The sequence below is a fragment of the Danio rerio genome, chromosome 18 (assembly GCF_049306965.1).
Source record: "Danio rerio strain Tuebingen ecotype United States chromosome 18, GRCz12tu, whole genome shotgun sequence".
Taxonomy (NCBI): domain Eukaryota; kingdom Metazoa; phylum Chordata; class Actinopteri; order Cypriniformes; family Danionidae; genus Danio; species Danio rerio.
Window position 1 is genome coordinate 17,248,306 of NC_133193.1, and position 17,464 is coordinate 17,265,769.

The 17,464-nt window shown below is 34.7% G+C and overlaps 1 protein-coding gene across 3 annotated transcripts in view; it reads left to right on the top strand.

The window, feature by feature from the left end:
- eea1 (early endosome antigen 1) overlaps positions 1–16,788 on the top strand; it is a 44,656-nt gene extending 27,868 nt beyond the window's left edge. Inside the window, exons 18-30 of one of the 3 annotated variants that reach the window (XR_012394001.1) lie at positions 582–721; positions 2,042–2,372; positions 2,858–2,959; positions 3,068–3,262; positions 5,241–5,423; positions 5,503–5,688; positions 5,857–5,988; positions 7,174–7,359; positions 8,314–8,552; positions 9,427–9,547; positions 9,654–9,752; positions 12,598–12,837; positions 16,553–16,788. Coding sequence is in view for 1 of the 3 variants with exons in the window: in XM_003200437.7 (XP_003200485.1) it covers positions 582–721; positions 2,042–2,372; positions 2,858–2,959; positions 3,068–3,262; positions 5,241–5,423; positions 5,503–5,688; positions 5,857–5,988; positions 7,174–7,359; positions 8,314–8,552; positions 9,427–9,547; positions 9,654–9,752; positions 12,598–12,720 (2,037 nt within the window). In the remaining 2 variants the exon portion in view is untranslated. Of the gene's footprint in view, positions 1–581; positions 722–2,041; positions 2,373–2,857; positions 2,960–3,067; positions 3,263–5,240; positions 5,424–5,502; positions 5,689–5,856; positions 5,989–7,173; positions 7,360–8,313; positions 8,553–9,426; positions 9,548–9,653; positions 9,753–12,597 lie in introns of all 3 variants that reach the window. The other 2 variants (XR_012394000.1, XM_003200437.7) reach the window with 2 other exon arrangements.
- The last annotated feature ends 676 nt before the right edge of the window (positions 16,789–17,464 follow it).

The window sequence follows — 17,464 nt, forward strand, 5'->3', positions numbered from 1 at the left end:
GAACAAACCACTGTTATCCAATAACTTGCCTAATTAACCTAATTGGTCTAGTAATAACCTAGTTAATTCTTTAAATTGCACTTTAAGCTGAAGCATTTTAACTCCTAGAATCTTAACTCCTAGCATCTTGAAAAATATCTAGTAAATAATTTTGTACTTTCATCGTGGCAAAGACAAAATAAATTAATTATTAGAAATTAGTTATTAAAACCATTATAATGAAAAATGTGCTGACAAAATCCTCTCTACGTTAAACATCACTTGGGAAAAGTTTTTAAAAGATTTTAAATTTCACATAATAATAACAAACTTTATTTTTAATAGCTCCTTTATAGCATCTCAAAGTGCTTGGCAAATATAGCAAGTATAGAACTTGATACATACAAAGACACATGCATAAAAGACTTAAATCACATTAAAAAAATCTACTTAAAAGCTACTAAAAAAAAGTAAGTTTTAAGTGATGATTTAAAAAATGATTGAGACATTTTTGAAAACCTCATACTACTGTATTATTAATATGTGTTGTTATCATAATGGAATTTCTAAAATCTGGTGACTTTTCTTTGTGTCTGATGTAGAAAGCCGAGGTTGAGTTGACTGAGCTCCGCTCCGGAAGAGAACAGGCTCAGAAAGAGCAGTCTTCTCTTAAGAAGCAGATCAGTGAGCTGGAGATGAAGACCAAAGAGTTGAACCGACTTTTAGATTCCGAGAAACAAGGGTACGTGTTAAAATGAGAAAATGTGAAGGGTTTAAAACTGAATTGTTTGTAGTTTTCTTTGCTACATAGACATATTTTGGAGTACATTAGCCTAACTGTTTTATTTTATGTTGCCTTTAAGTGTTGCCTTTGTTTATTTTTAAAGACAATAATATTTTTTTATCAATATATTTATTATTTTTTACATTAACAATATTGAGGATGAATTCAATATCCATGTAAACATTATTTTTTAACTACCCTTCCTATGCCTTCCTTGACAGACAAAACACTTAATTGTAAACACCTAAACATAGAAAAGATAAATGCATAAAAAGCTTAACAAATACATCAATAACAATACTGAAGAAATTAACTGTTTTTTCGGCAAAGATGTAGAAAGTTGATCAAATGCTACATATTTTATACAGTATAGCTCAGCATATTTTAATGTGATTTAATATCTATATATTTAATATTCAGTTTCTGTTACTAGTAATACCAAATATGTGTATCAGGTTTCTTGTATAATTAACCTTGTTTAGCAATATGTTTTGTAAACTGTTAATTTTCATACAGCAGACATATTCAGCTTTATTATATCACTTATCCTATCTGAAGAGATAACATTTACAGTAATGATTAGTTTGCATAAACATATCCTTAAAACTAATCCTATGCAACTGATAAGCTGTTTTGAGGTCAAGGTATGCAAAGAGCAACATACCCTAGTTGTTAAAAATTAGTGTTAACAACCATCAAAATACTTTTAAAAAATTGTTTTCTTCTTCTCAGATTTAACCATTAAAAAGTTTTGACATGTTTAGATGAACTCTTCCAGCATGAAATCAGATTTTTTGTTGTATTCAAGTAAACAAAATTAATTTACTCTTTCAAAGTAATATTGATAGTTTCTTGTTTTGTCAGACATTAAATATCAAGGTTTTACAGATCTGAAGCAGTCATAACTTAAAATATTATAGTTAATATTTATTATATAGTTAATCGTTATAGTTAAATTCTCTTTCTTCCAACTGTTACCTAAAAAAACTACTGGAGAAATATCTATATCAACTTGTTTTTTATATATGATGTTTTCATTTGTAATTTACCATTTCAATGCATTTGTCAGTTTTTTTTCATTAAGCAGGTTACATTTTTACCAAATGACATGCTTATAATGTAATTTGTATAATATATTCTAAAAAAAACTTCTTGTTTATTAGAAGTTGCTCATCAGATGTTATAAGGTTGTAATGGGGAAAAAACATTTTTACTGTGTATCAAATTCTGCATTAGTGAGCACAGGGATGATGTTTGATGTCCTCTTTGATTCTTTAGAGCTTCCACCCAGCAAGAGGAGCTAAAGAAGAAAAGCTCAGCTCTCACCGAAACAAGACAAAAGCTGGAGAAAGCAGAGCAGGAGCGTGGAGCCCTGCAGGCCAACCTGGATAAACTGTCTCAGGAGGGTCAGAAGCAGCAGGCAGAGTTGGACAAGAAGGTGCAGGGTCTGAGTTCAGATCTCCAGAAAACTCAGGGGGAGAAAGAAACGCTGGTAAAAGAAGTGGCGACAGTGAAAGAGGCTCTGAGTAAAGCTTCTAAAGCCCTGAAGGAGAGCCAGACTCAATTAGACAAGGAGAAGAAGGGCAGCAAGGCCACTTTGGAGGAGAAGGTTGGTCGCTTAACAGGGGTTTGCCTCAAAAAAATCTTTGTATGCAAATAAATGAAAGTCATTGCATTACAAAACAAATATTAATGCAGTAATAAACCTGTTTTTTTGGACTGCCCTATTTTTAATGTTATCAGACAATTGTTATCTGGAGAGACTTTAAAGGAAATATTTTTAACTGTGAATCCTTCAATAATAGTGCAATTTCATTTAAAAGTCAATCAAAAACTTATTTAAAACTTAACATGTTTTAGATTTATTGCTGTTAATGTATTTTTATTGTTAAAGTTTTTTTTTATTATTATAGAAAAGTAATATTTATAAAATGGTTTTGCCATAAAATAGCCAGAAAAGCTGATATAGCAATACATTTAAAACTCTCTCTCCCCTAAATGCAGTGATGCAGTACAAGCACACTTTTAAAGCAAATGTTGCACAAAAAGTTTTAAATCACAGTCTTTTTTTTTTTTTTTTTTTTTTTTTTTCAGGAAAAGGTTTTTCAAAAAGTACAACAAGAGCTTCAGAAGAACTCAGAGGCCACTTCTAAAGAGCTCAGCAATGTCAAAGGTCTGCTGGAGAAATCGATAGAGGTAAGATTGATCAAAAAAAGCATCGCTTATGTATCGCTTATAGCATCGCTTATATACCCCATTTTAGACGAATCGTGATATATTTTGCAATAATGTTGAATCTTTTAGGCAGAAAAGAGTCTTCAATCTCAGCTGACTGCACTGAACGCTCAGCTGAAGCAGTGTCAGGATACACTGAAGGAGAAAGAAAAGAGTGAACAGCAGCTGCAGGCAGAGCTGAAGACCAGGCAAGGCTCCTTCAGTCAGGAAGTGAAGAAACTGAAGACACAGGTGTCTGAGCTGCAGGCTTCCCTTGCTAAAAAGGCATGTATGTTTCTCTTATTAACTGATGTAGTATGAAATGCTCAGAAACAGGTACTCAAATAGACTGTTCTTTGGATAAATTTGCTGCGTACCAAATATTTTTGGTTCCCAAAGCGGGCTGTACACCATACGCGTCACAGTATACCCATATTTACAATGTTTTCTATCCGCTTGTTAAGTGTGACATCACGCGAAGCGGCTTCCAGGTCCAAGCACTCTATTTAACTTTATGGGGAGACTCATGAAATGGTAATTATAAAGGTTTACAAAGCGAAAATCATAATCGCAATATATATATATGTCCATGCCTAATATCCGATGGGCAGAAAGTGATTCATTTTTTTAATAAATTGTTAAAATTTTGTTATGCAGCAAGCCCAGAGATTGTTGAGTACACTATGACTATATATAAAATTAATTTTAATGTGTGAAATGAGTAAAAAGTGATCATAAATAAATAATATCTCAACTCAAATAAGTGGCGGCTTGGACCCGGAAACAGTATTGGTGTTGACGCCACCAACACGTCACCACTTAACAAGCGGATACCTTGTTAAGTAATGTGAAAGGTGCTTAATTGTGGTGTCAGTGTGTGTGTACCTCTATTGAAAACAATTTTTGCAATTCGAATAGACGTAGTGTGGGCATGTCTAGTGTTTACCCACTTTACATTTTAAAAAAATTTAGAATATATTTTACAGAATGTTGGTAATCAGTTCCAATTTCTATTGAGATCCATTTTCTATTTGTTTTATTTTCTTTATATTTAGAGTTTGGGTTTCCATTGAATTCTATTGTATATATATTTTTTGTCAATACAGTGAAACATAGATATTTTGAAGAGTGGTGGTAACCATATAGTTTTGGATCCAATTGACTTTCATTGTATTTTTGTCCAGATCGTGAATCATAAAACATAAATGTTGGAGTTTGTGAAATCTGTTGCTTTTGGTAAAAGAATGGCAAAATATCTTTTGTGTTTTGCAGAATTGAGAAACCTAAACGAGTGGTTATCCTGCATAATAAATTTCTTTCAACACACCTGCCTGGGGGTTTCTAGTATACCTAGAAAAAGCTTGATTAGTTAGTTTAGGGGTTTGAACTAAAATATGCAGGATGCCTGCCCTCCAGGCTGACATATCTGACATATCATCATCTTTTGGCACAATATATAAACGTAGACACAAATTAAATGAAAGCTCACATGTTTAGATGTGACTTGTGAAAGATACCATAAAACAACAATAGAAGTCACACAGCAGATTATGTTCTTGCTTTTTGGTATGTGGTTGTTCATCAGAAGAAGAGACAAGCTTTGTTTGAGCAGGGTTCATTGTTGTGTGCCACTATTGTATTATTTTGGTGTTTTGTTTCAGCTGTGTATTTTAAAATGCCATTTCCTATGTTTGTCTTGTTGCATGCGCAAGTGACGTTTATTTGTACACCAGTAGCATTCAGCAGTGAGACTACCTCCATCCTTTCGGTACTCTTAGGAACCTTTTAGAGTGGAACCGTATATAAATGAGCATCGTACTTAGGGCTGGGTGATATGGCAAAAATGCAATCTCGATAATTCTTTTCCACCTTAAATGATAACAATATATATTTTGATATAATTTTTTATTGCTTCCAGCTTTAAATGAGTATCCCAACAATGACTGAAGCCTCAAAAAATATAGGGTCCATTAAATAGCATAACCTCATTTCAGAGGCCGAAAAAAATGCAGTTAATCTCTAACATCAATACAATTGAAGATTCCTGTTGTTCCGCTTTTCTCCTGTGTGATTGGCAGTTAAATTAATATAGAGTAAAAATGTCCAGCCCTTTTCATTGTTACTCTATTAAACCATACTACTCAGTGCAAAAGGCCATAAGTGTAACACAGTGTCTGAACTTTTACTAATTTTCTGTTGATTTCGTGATAGAAATGAAGGTGACATAAACTTCGTCCTTGAATAAACTGGAATTGTGTTTCAGACTGAAGAGGAAGCCAAGCAAAAGGAGCAAATCACAGCACTGTCTAAAGATCTGAGCTCAGAGAAGAATCGCTGTGCAGAGCTGCAGAAAACCAGTGACGGCACCAAAGAGAGTCTCACCGCCCTTCAGTCTGATTACTATGGCAAAGAGTCTGAGCTCTCTGCTGTACGCCAGGACCTTAAGGTCTGATTCATGCAAAACAAACTATGGTAATAAATCATAACCATCACTACCTAATAATAACCTCCTATTGGCCATGCAGGTGTGCGAGGAGAAGTTGGTTCTTGCTCAGGAGGAGCTGGTGACCAACAGGAACCAGCTCAGTGCTTACGAAACCCAAATCCAGGAGCTGAAGACGGGCCACACAGCGATGGAGATAGACCTGAGCAAGAGAGACGAGAAGATCAAACAGCAAGTGGAGACTCTGCAGAAGCTCCAGAAACAACAGGTAACAGAACAAGCCTGAGAAATCACACTTGTGCCCTCAAGCAAGACTTTGAATCACAGATTCTGAAGGTTACAGAAATATTTGTCAGTCATAAATTATATTTGCAGATTAGCACAGACAAATCGTGTGCTATTTTATGATCTGACTGGGTCTTTGTGTCTTTTGAAGGGACAAACAGAGGAGCAGCTGAAGAAGGAGAAAGCTCAATGCGAGGAGCTGAGAGAGAGTCAAAGCGCCCTGGAAAAGGACAAAAACAAACTGTCTGCTGATCTCAAAACACTGGCTGAGAAGAATGAGAAGGTTAGACCCCAAAACACATTGAAATTCACATTAACAATCATGTAATGTGTATTTATATAGCGCATTTATTGTGTGTGGTCATACACCCAAAAATCTTCACAGTCATTAGTGGAGTCTCCCCACACCACCACCAGTTTGCAGCATCCACTTGGATGATGCGATGGCAGCTACAGAACAATGGTGCCAGTGCACTCACCAAACACCAGCTATAGGTGGATTGGAGAGCCCTAATAGTAAGGGCAGATAGAGGGACTTTGGCCAGAACACCGGGGTTAAACTCCTACTCTTTACGAGAAGTGCCATGGGATTTTTAATGACAACAGAAAGTCAAGACCTCGGTTCAACGTCTCATCCGAAAGACGGCGCCCACTGACAGTGTAGTGTCCCCTTCACTTTTACAGGGGCATATGGACTCACACAGACCAAAGGTTGAGCGCTCCTTTCTGGCCTCTCTAACACAACTTCCAACAGCAACCTAGTTTTCCCATGTGGTGTCTTGTCCAGGTACTGACCAAGCTCAGCCCTGCTTAGTTTCAGTGAGTAATTGGTCTTGGGCTGCAGGGTGATATTGACTCATTGACATTGGGTGATTTTGAACATTGACCCCCTCACACTATTCATATCTAGACTCAAAACCCACTTATTTAGGATGGCTTTTAATACTTAATTTTATCTGCACTATTGCTGTCTATATTTTATTATTTCTCATGTTGTTTTATTGCTCTTGTTGATTGTGCGGTGTCCTTGAGTTGCTAGAAATAAATAAAATGTATTATTATTATTATTTTTATTATTATTTTTTTATATTATTATTATTATTATGGCTGTCATAAAATAAAATTATTGTTTATGTAGTCATAAAATAATCATAGCAACTTACTATTACTGTTTTATTTCAACAATTGTACTCAATTGTCACAAGCAGAATGAAAAAAAAAAACTGAGAAATTCCTAAAATAAAATATCTCCAATTTAAATCCTGTACAATAACTCTGACAAATAATGCACATTTTATTAGAATTTCTGTAAATTACCAGTATTGAATTCACAAATTTTATTAATGTTCTTTGATTATGACTGTTTATAACTTCATATGGTATAGTTTGGTGCTCTGGGCTTTTGACCCATACATGAACAGTTCAGATCCCACTGGTTGTAACAGCAAATTCTTTCTGTGTCTGGCAGGAGCTGAAGGACTTGCAGGCAGCAAAGCAGTTGTTGATCCAGCAAAAGGTGGAGATGCAGGGGAAGGTAGAGGCGGCTCAAGCATCTGTGGAGAAAGAACAGAGAGAGCATCAGAAGACCAGAGACTCCATCAAACAGAATGAGCAGCAGCTCAAGGCTGAGACCAACAAAATAAAGCAGCAGCTGGTACTGGTCATATTAGCTATCTAGCTTGCTTTTTTTTAAATTATTGATGTTATTTCTTTATTTTAGTTGTTATTTTGTCTTCATTTGTTGGTACTATGATGTTACTACTACTAGTGAGAAAATATAGTACTGCTAGGTAATACTTGTTTTGTATTTATGTATTGCATTCATTTAATAGTAACTCTTATTAATACTATTGCTAATATTATAAAATATTAGTGATTAGCATAAAAATAACATTTACTTGCCTGCAGACTTTTTGTATTTAATATTAATACATTTATTGATTTATTTTCAATATTTTATTACAATAATATTAATAAAATAGTTTTTACTTTATAGCATACTATTTATTTACTACTAATACAATGTTATTATTTGTCATAATCAATGATATTGATATTTATTTAAAATATTAAATAACAATATTAGAAACATTTCTTTATATATTTAATATAATAATGAATATCTACAAATGCTATCACAAGGTTACTACAAATAACCAAATATAGTGTTATATAATAATAATAATAATAAAAATAATAATAATGACTGGTTCTATTATAGACTAAAACTAAGCTATTGTTTTTTTTATATTTAATATTTATTAAAATATTATTTATTTTCATTGATTATATGTTGCTTTCTTAAGTTTCACATTATTTATTTATTTATTTATTTTTATTTGTTTATTTATTCCACTGTAGAATCCCCTGCTGATGTAAGTGAGCCAAGCTAGCATTTTGTACTAATTTTGACCAAAAGCCAACAAATATATATATTTTTGATAATTTATTTAAATGTCTCCCTAATAAAAATACTTTAAACAATGTTAAACAATTTTATTTTATTAAAAATTTACCAGCTAGCAAGTAACCTCTCTGGCTGACCTATTTAGCAAACTTGCTTTCAAAAAAAATCCACAGAGAAGTTACATTTCTGTTCCATCTTCAGGCATCAGAAGTGAAGGCTAAAGAGGAGATGGTGCGGCAGAGGGAAGAGGCTGAGGTGAAGATGTCCATGCAGGTGACGGCACTGAATGAGAACGTGGCCACGCTGAAGCGAGAGTGGCAGAGCAGCCAGAGGCGGGTGGGTGAGCTGGAGAAACAGACGGATGAGCTGAGAGGAGAGATTGCCGTGCTGGAAGCAACAGTCCAGAACAACCAAGACGAAAGACGTGCACTACTTGAGAGGTTTGAGATACTGATATCTGGAGCTTTAAAGGGGACATATTGTCCACCTTTACATAAGATGTTAAAAACGTCACTGGTCACCCCAGAATGTGCTAGTAAAGTTTCAGCTCACATTACACAGTAGATCATTAATTATTTCTTGTCAAAGTTGCTCCTATTTGGTTGTGAGCAAAAACACAGATTTTTTTCTCATTCTCTTTAAATGCAAATGAGTTACTAGAAGAGGGCGGGGCCGCCATATGCTATTCTGACATTTCTGGAAAACAAAAGGAATCAAATCTCAAAGAGAATTTTCCACAACTGATCACGTCACCTGTGCGGAGACCTGGCAAGCAAAAATAGAATGGCAGCTACACTGGGATCTCTATAGAAACGCAGCACAAACTGGTCTAACGTTATCTTTTCGTAGTCCAATTAAATAGATTTATATTTGCTCTTAGGAAAAATCTGTTCATTCACTTCTGCTATTTATACTTAAATTGCACTTGACCTGCAAATTAGATTAGAAACTGTATAAAAAGCATACAAACACACTGACAGTTGTAGGTAATATGTTTGTTATGGATCAATAATGTTAGTATTTGGCGCAAATTCATAAATTTCTCTTTTCTGGCTGATCTTTCTATGAAGGAAATCTGTAGAAGAACAGCTTAGGTGTGTCTCCTTGTTGGTTTATAACACTAAACCTGACTGCACAACAATTTTCCAGGTTTTTGGAAAATAAAAAAATAGAGTAATTATTTAGCCTGTGACTTGGCGATCAACAGGGTATATAAATGTTTTGCCTAATGGTGTGACGACAACTGAAAATTATAAAAAGTTCTCCTTTAATAAGTAGAAAGTAATCAATAATAGCAAATAACTCATTTTCCAGGTGCGTCCAGGGTGAAGGGGAGATGGAGAAGCTTCAGGCTAAGATGTTGGAGATGCGCAGGAAGTTGGACGACACTACTGCCGCCATGCAGGAGCTTGGTCGAGAGAACCAGTCCTTACAGGTCTGACTTAGCAACATTAGACACACTGAAATTACTGATTGTACAATTCAGAATCTTTTCTAAAGATTAGTGTCTTTTATGTGGCTCTTTTTTTCTCCTGATTCAGATAAAACAGTCACAATCCCTCACACGGAAGTGGACAGAAGACCATGAGGTGCAGAACTGCATGGCTTGTGGGAAAGGCTTCTCCGTCACTGTCAGAAAGGTCTGCATTATAGATTCACTCTATAACACACACTTTCATTTTTGGTGTCCTTGTTAAAATGTAACTATTCCTTTAACTACCGAGTAATATTAATTAACTACATGTACTTACTATGTGGTTTGAATGTGTTTGTTTAGAGCTAGTTGAATGTAGTTATGCATAATTAATTGTAATTACTATTGTAATTACATGGAACAAGTTTAACAAGGATACCGTAAAATGTTCCCAAATGTTCTTGTTTCAATAATTGCAGAGCTATTACATTATATACAGTAGCAAACTAACTATGTTTGTGTTTTGCTTTAGTAGTTTCATGATTATATGTGACTAATGTACAACATAAAAGTTGATATTTGAATTTGAATGTGCTTGTCCAGCGCATATTAATTATGTATATATAAATGCAGACATTTTTCACATACATACTAATATTTCTACATCATTTATGTATTTGTTAATGATACACACTAAATTGTGATATAAGTGCATACTTTTTTGTATGCAATTAGTCAGGATAAATCATTCAAGAGCACTATTTTTTGTATGTAAATATTCAGAGTAAAAATTATGGCAGATTATTAAGTAAAACAAATTACAATAAAATCTCATTAATAAACATTAGTTTAACCATAAACTAACATCAACAGTGATGGGTATGCCTACACAGAATCTGTGCGGGCAGAAATCTGCAGATTTTCTCCGATTTTTAGCTCATTGTTTAGTGAGTCTGCTTATTTACTTGTGTAAAGGTGTTTAAATTTATACTTATTAAATTTTGAAGTTAATTCCAGTAATATTATTGACAAATATGAAAATGTTCATTTGATTTATTTACAATAAAGTTTTTAAAGTAATATTTTCTGTCTTTTAGTAGACTTATTAAATGAGAGACTTTGTTTACCAATTAAGTGGATCTAAGTGGATTTGCATTGTAAACAATAAATAAAAGTTAAAAAGGCATTATTTGTTTTTATTTCATGTATTACATTTTTAGTTGTGAAACTCCCAAAATCATTCCACATGAATCAGTAGATGTTTTTGCAAAATTTCTTTGCAGAAATAGCAAAACATGTTCACAGATTCTGTATGGCCCTAGGGATGAGTAACAATTGCTGCACTGGTAATGTTAGTTTAAAAAGAAAAGTGCACTTAACTTTATTAAGTGCATTGAAGTGACCATTAAGTTGAAGTGACCATGATTTATTAAACCTTAACCAAGATATTTACATCACCTAAAATATTAAAAAATGCTTTACAAGTAATTTTATCATCAGTTTATTTTAATTTACTGATGTTAACAATTGGAGCCTCATTGTAAATTGTTAACAATCATTCATTCATTAATTTTATTATTGGCTTAGTCTCTTTATTAATCCGGAGTCGCCACAGTGAAATGTACTGACAACTTATCCAGCACGTTTTTATGTAGCGGATGCCCTTCCAGCTGCAACCCATCTCTGGAAAATATCCACACACACTCATAAACTACGGACAATTTAGCCTGCCCAATTCACCTGTACCGCATGTCTTTTGGACTGTGGGGGAAACCGGAGCGAATGCAGGGAGAACATGCAAACTCCACACAGAAACGCCAACTGAGCAGAGGTTCGAACCAGCAACCTTCTTGCTGTGAGGCGACAGCACTACCTACTGCGCCACTGCATCGCCTGTTAACAACAGGCACACTTATGAAGAATCAGACAATCTTTATCTTGGGAATGTTGTAGACCAGATTAACTTGTTCAAATGAATATGTTGGACAACAAATAGCCCATAATTTTTAGGCTATTTATAATTTGTATAAAACGTTCACCTCACAGCAAGAAGGTCACTGGTTCGAGCCTTGGCAGGGTCAGTTGGCATTTCTGTGTGGAGTTTGCATGTTCTCCCCATGTTCGCATGGGTTTCCTCTGGATGCTCTAGTTTCCTCCACAAGTCCAAAGACATGTGGTACAGGTGAATTGGGTAGGCTGAATTGTCCAGTGTATGAGTGTGAATGAGTGTGTATGGAATTTTCCCAGAGATGGGTTGCAGCTGGAAGGGCATCCGCTGCGTAAAACATATGTTGGATAAGTTGGTGGTTCATTCGGCTGATGCGACCCTAGATTAATAAAGGGACTAAGCCAAAAAGAAAATAAATGAATTACTATTTATTTTTATAATAAAGTTTTCAAGCATTTTTGATAAAAAAACAACCACTGTGACCTGCACATTCTTAGCACTAATAGCCTAGTGGTTAGTGCAGGGATGGGCAAACCAGATCCTAGAGGGCCGGTGTCCTGTATAGTTTTGCTCCAACCTTAATCAAACACACATGCCTGCAGCTTTCTAGTAATCTTTAAGACACTGATTAGTTTTTTCAGGTGTTTTATTAGTGTTGGAGCAAAAGTCTGCAGGGACATCGGCCCTCCAGAATCAAGTTTGCCCATGCCTGGGTTAGTGCGTCGACACATAGCACTAAGGTGCTAACGGCGACCCGAGTTCGAATCCCAGCTCGAGGTCCTTTGCCGATCCTTTCCCTATCTCTGGTCTCCACACTTTCCTGTCTGTAAAATCTCCACTGTCCTATCCAAATAAAGGAGAAAACCCCTAAAAACTATTATTAAAAAATACATCTTTTTTATTATCACCATGTATTGTATTATTGAATATTGGCAGATGTACTCACTTTCTTGAACATATGCTTTACAAAAAAAAGTGAATGACAGAAATATCTTCAAATAAATCAGTTCCAAATCAAAGTGAATTAAATATTTTGATCAATCAACCCAAGCCTAAACTATCACTCCATCACACAAGTTTTTTAACCCAGCTGACCTGAGACCTGCCCTCTGTGTTTCTCCAGCACCACTGCAGACACTGCGGGAACATCTTCTGTGCAGAGTGCTCTGCCCGCAACGCCCTCACACCCTCCTCCAAGAAGCCCGTTCGAGTGTGTGACAACTGCTTTGATGAGCTCCAGGGCTGATCGGCCCCCTGTCCCGCCCGAAACCCCTCTGCAAGTCCCGCTCACCCTGACCTCTCCACAGCAAACACAGGAGCTGCACGTCACGGGTGGGCTCATCATGCTGCCAGTCAGACGGAGGTAACACTAAATTAAACCTGTCCTCCTCTGTCCAGTGCCTTTGCCACTTACGGGCCGCTTTCACACCCCGATGGGTGAAAAATGAAGGGTCCGCTTGAACAAAATAAAGGAGCAGTTCCTGAGTTTTGACTTAAATGTTTAAGGTTTTACACTGACATGATATTTTAAAGCGTGCAGAGGAGAACGGAAGCTGCTCTTTATTTGATATATCATATTTGTAAGTAGTTGTACAGACTAAAAGAGGCACATGTGAATATTGCGATATAATTGTCACTCTATTTGTCACTCAGTGTGGGCATGTTAACATACGGTTCGTGGGGTGTGATGTACATGCTTGCTTTTTTGCTGCTCTTCTGTCTGTGGAGATGTTTATTTCTCATTTATAATCTCACCAGAAGTTGGTGATCGTTTTAAAGATTTGCGCACACAGAAACGTCTCTATGTTCTGGTTTCTTTTTTATCACATGTTGGATGTATGTGCCCTGCTTTTAAGCAATAACTGTGCGTTGGGTGTAATTTTGTTTTGTGTGCTAGCGCTAATGAAAATGAATGACAGACCGCTGATTGTGTTTCTAATGTCAGCTGCTACAGTGTGTTTATCGTCAGCCTGAGATGATTCTCTCTCTTTCATGGCATCAAATAGGCTTGTCCTAACCCTAACCCTTTAGGTTTAAAGGGATAGTTTACTCCAAAATGTAATAGTGTTAATTCTGACATTATTTACTCGCCCTCATGTTGTTCCAAACCTGTTTATTTCATATGTGGAACATAAAAGAAGATGTTTTGAAGAATGTTGGTAAACAAACATTTTAGTTCCTATTGATGTCTATCGTGTATCAAGTATATTATTGAAGTTAATGAAAACTGACTTATTTTTATTATCTATAAATATCTATTATCTATTAAAAGTCTATTTTTATGTCAAAAAATATTTTGAAAAATGTTGGAGACCAAACAGTGTACTGTGTTCCATTTAGTAGATTATTGTGATGAAGAAAAAAATGAATGGAAGTAAATAGTCTATTGAAACCAAAACTGCTTTTACAATTTTTTTTTCGTGCACAACATGACGATTTTTCAAAAATGTTAGTAAGCAAACTCTTACAGTGTGTTCTGTTGTGGTTTTCCCACATTATTTATTCAGAATGTTTTAGTTTGCTAACATTTTTTCCAAAATATTTCTTTCTTTCTTTCTCATTTTTTTGCTACTTGTAGAACATGTTTTGAAGAGCGGTAATGACTTTGTTGATCTTTTTTTGTCATTCAATGCAAAAAAGTGACAACAGAAACTGTTCAAAATACTTTTGATGTCTTTCTCATTGACTTCTACAAACAAAAAATGTTTTTCTGCAAACTTCTACAAGACGTTTTATCTTATTTTTGCCTCTTGTAGTACACAAAAAAATGTTTTTTAAGTATGTAGTTGATCAGTTTATTTTCTCTTTGACTTCATTTCAAAATATCTCATGTTGTTTGTTTGTTTTCCAGAACACAAAAGAAAATGTTTTGAAGAATGTTGAATACAGTTTTTGGTTTTTCTTTTAACTTCCATTGCATTTTTGCAAATATAGCAGAAGTGACCCCTACTCCGCACACTCCATCCCCCCTAACTTGTAACCAATGTTTCAAAACATCTTTTCATGCCAAACCAAGAACATTTTGAATAATTTTAAAGTGATGTTAAATAACAAAAATAACAATTTACTCACACTCAAGTGGTTCCAAACCTTTGTGGGATTTTTAAAAATTGAAAACAAAAATAATATATTTTGAAGAATGTTACGAACTGTAATATTGAATTAAAAAAACATTGAAAGTTTACATTAAACATTAAATTAACATTGAAAACAAGATAATCTTACTGTATAGAAGTCAATAGTTACAGCTTTCCAACATTCTTTCTTAACTTTTGTGTTCATAATTTAAAAAAACTCCGTTAACAGTGAAAAGTCTGAAAATGTTGAAAGAATTTTTAGTTTTGTCAGAACTGTCCCTTTAATGACCAAACAGTTTCCATTCTCATTGTTATCTGTTGTTTTTTGTTCACAAATAGAAACTACATGGGAACTGAAATGTTTTCAAAATAAGATTTAGATGTATTATTTTTGATATATAATAGTACATCTGTTTCATTTGCAGAACAGTAAATGATACAACTTTCCTTGTGTTTGAATCCACACAGTGAAAATGAATGTTCAAAATACATTTGAACCCCATTTACTTCCATTGTGTGGACACAAGCTAATTCTTTTCAGAACATCTTCCTTTCATAGAGCTCTGAAACAACATGAGGGTCAGTAAATGACAGTTTTCTTTGTTGTTGATCTATATCTTTAGCAGAAGCCGAGCGTGTTGTGAGATTGTCTGAGCACTCACTGCTGTACAGTACACTTCACTGTATCTCTGTCTAATAGATGTTTTCACTCAGTTTAATAGATCGCACATCGTGAATCGTGTGTGATTCAGAGGTAATGATTTCATGCGGTTTGTGTCAGTAGATGCATTCAGGAGCATAAACACAATGTTAAAGTGTCTCAGGATGTTTTGCGCTTTTCACCAGCTCAGTCAAGTGAGGTGACTTTAAAAAATGTAATATTATATGAATAATATCCCTTTAATTTTGTGTGCCGCCATCGAAAACAATATCATAGATGCCACTCTGTGCCATATACGACCTCCATCTGACTTCACTTTGTGTTTTCTCTTACCATTAAAGGAACAGTACACTTTCGGAAATAAGCTCATTTTACAAGTCACGCAGAGTTATAGTTGAGTTTTACCATTTTTTAATACATTAAGCCGATCTCCAAGTCTTGCGGAAGCACTTTTAGCTTAGCTTAGCATAAATCATTGAATCGGATTAGACCGTTAGCATTTCACTAAAACATTCAAAAAAGACTTTAGTAATTTTTCTATTTTAAGCTTGACTCTTCTGTAGTTACATATTCCACCAAGACAGACAGAAAATTAAAAGTTACTATATCCTAGGCCGAAATAGCTAGGAACTATACTTTCATTGTGGCGTAATAATTCAAGAACTCTGCTGTAGTACCATGGCTGCATTGAGTGCAATGATATTATGTAGCGCTGTTACCTAGCTACCTATCTGAGGACTGTTTTCAGGCACTGCATAACATTATTGTGCCTACTGCAGCCGTGGTACAGCAGCAGAGTTCTTTAATTATTACGTCAGTGTAGTTCCTATCCATATCAGCCTAGAAAACAACACCTTTTCACTTTCTGTCTGTCTTAATACACAAATATGACCACAGAAGAGTTGAGCTTTAAATAGGAAAATTATCCATACTCTTTGATCATTTTTAATATGCTAATGGTCTAATCTGATTCAATGATTTATGCTAAGCTAAGCTAAAAGGGCTCCCATCAAACTCAGAGGTTGGCTGAATGGATTAAAAATGGTAAAAGTCAACTGTTTAACTCTTGGTGAATGATAAAATGAGCCTAATTTCCTAAATAAAAAGTGTAGTGTTTCTTTAACAGTGCTGTACAACTCATGTGTGGTCGCAAATGCAAAGTACATCACTTCTGGTCAGCACTACACACTAGCAGTGTCTGTTATACGGATGTCATGCAGTATTATTGTTCTTATCAATCCATTGGCTGAACGGCAGGGTGTTCATAGTCATGTTGTGCTCATGTTGGTGTGTGCCTTACATCCAGCTTTATTTCTGTCATCTTCTGTGCATTTGTGAAGCAGGAGATCTGCTCACTCCTTTGGCAGAGCATCAGACGTGGATGAAGAATCACTATCAGAATATAATAAAGGTGTAAAACAGCAGATGGCGAAGGTGATTTGTTTGATGGTAAACTACTTGACGAACTGAGATGTTTTGATGTTATGGAAGACAAAAACATGTTCAGAGGTATTATGTGTTTTCTAATTTTCCATCATGTTTAAGAGTAAATAATAAACTAGTTGTTTCTATTTTCTGTCTGCCTCATGGAGTGTTGTTTGATGGCTGTGGTGTTTATTCATATTTGGAATGCTTGAATTTGTTTTTGGGGTTTCATTTTAGTTGCTCTTAAACTTGTTTACATAGATTTACATTTACACCCACTAAAATCTGGAATGTAGTTCAGTGTAACATTAGTTATATACCAATGAAAGATTTTTCTCAAATTAATAAATGTTTTCTGTTATTTAAAATCTTTAAATCTTTTCAACTTCTAGGTTTTTCACATTTGTCTACAGAACATTTTGAATCATTTATCATACAATACAATTTATTATTGAGCACAAACTTTATATTTAATTATTTTAAGTATTTTTTTTAAGTATAATTTTAAATACATGTTTATTTTCTAAATGATGCAAGATTATTTCACCCATATTTTGGAATTTAATTTTCATGAAAGAAATTTAAACGTTAAATTCAAACACTTACTTCCGTAAACCAAAACATGATGTCTCATCTTTAACCAAAAGCAGTTTTTTAGTATTTAAAAGGCAAACAGTTTTCAATATATATACTGTATATACATACACAGTTGACACACAGTCCTGTCTGGTTCTTGAATCTGATTGGTTGATAGCAGTGGGATGTTCTGCAAATAACAGCACTTGTCCAATCTCTTCACCATTCACCCTTGTGTATTACTCCACCTA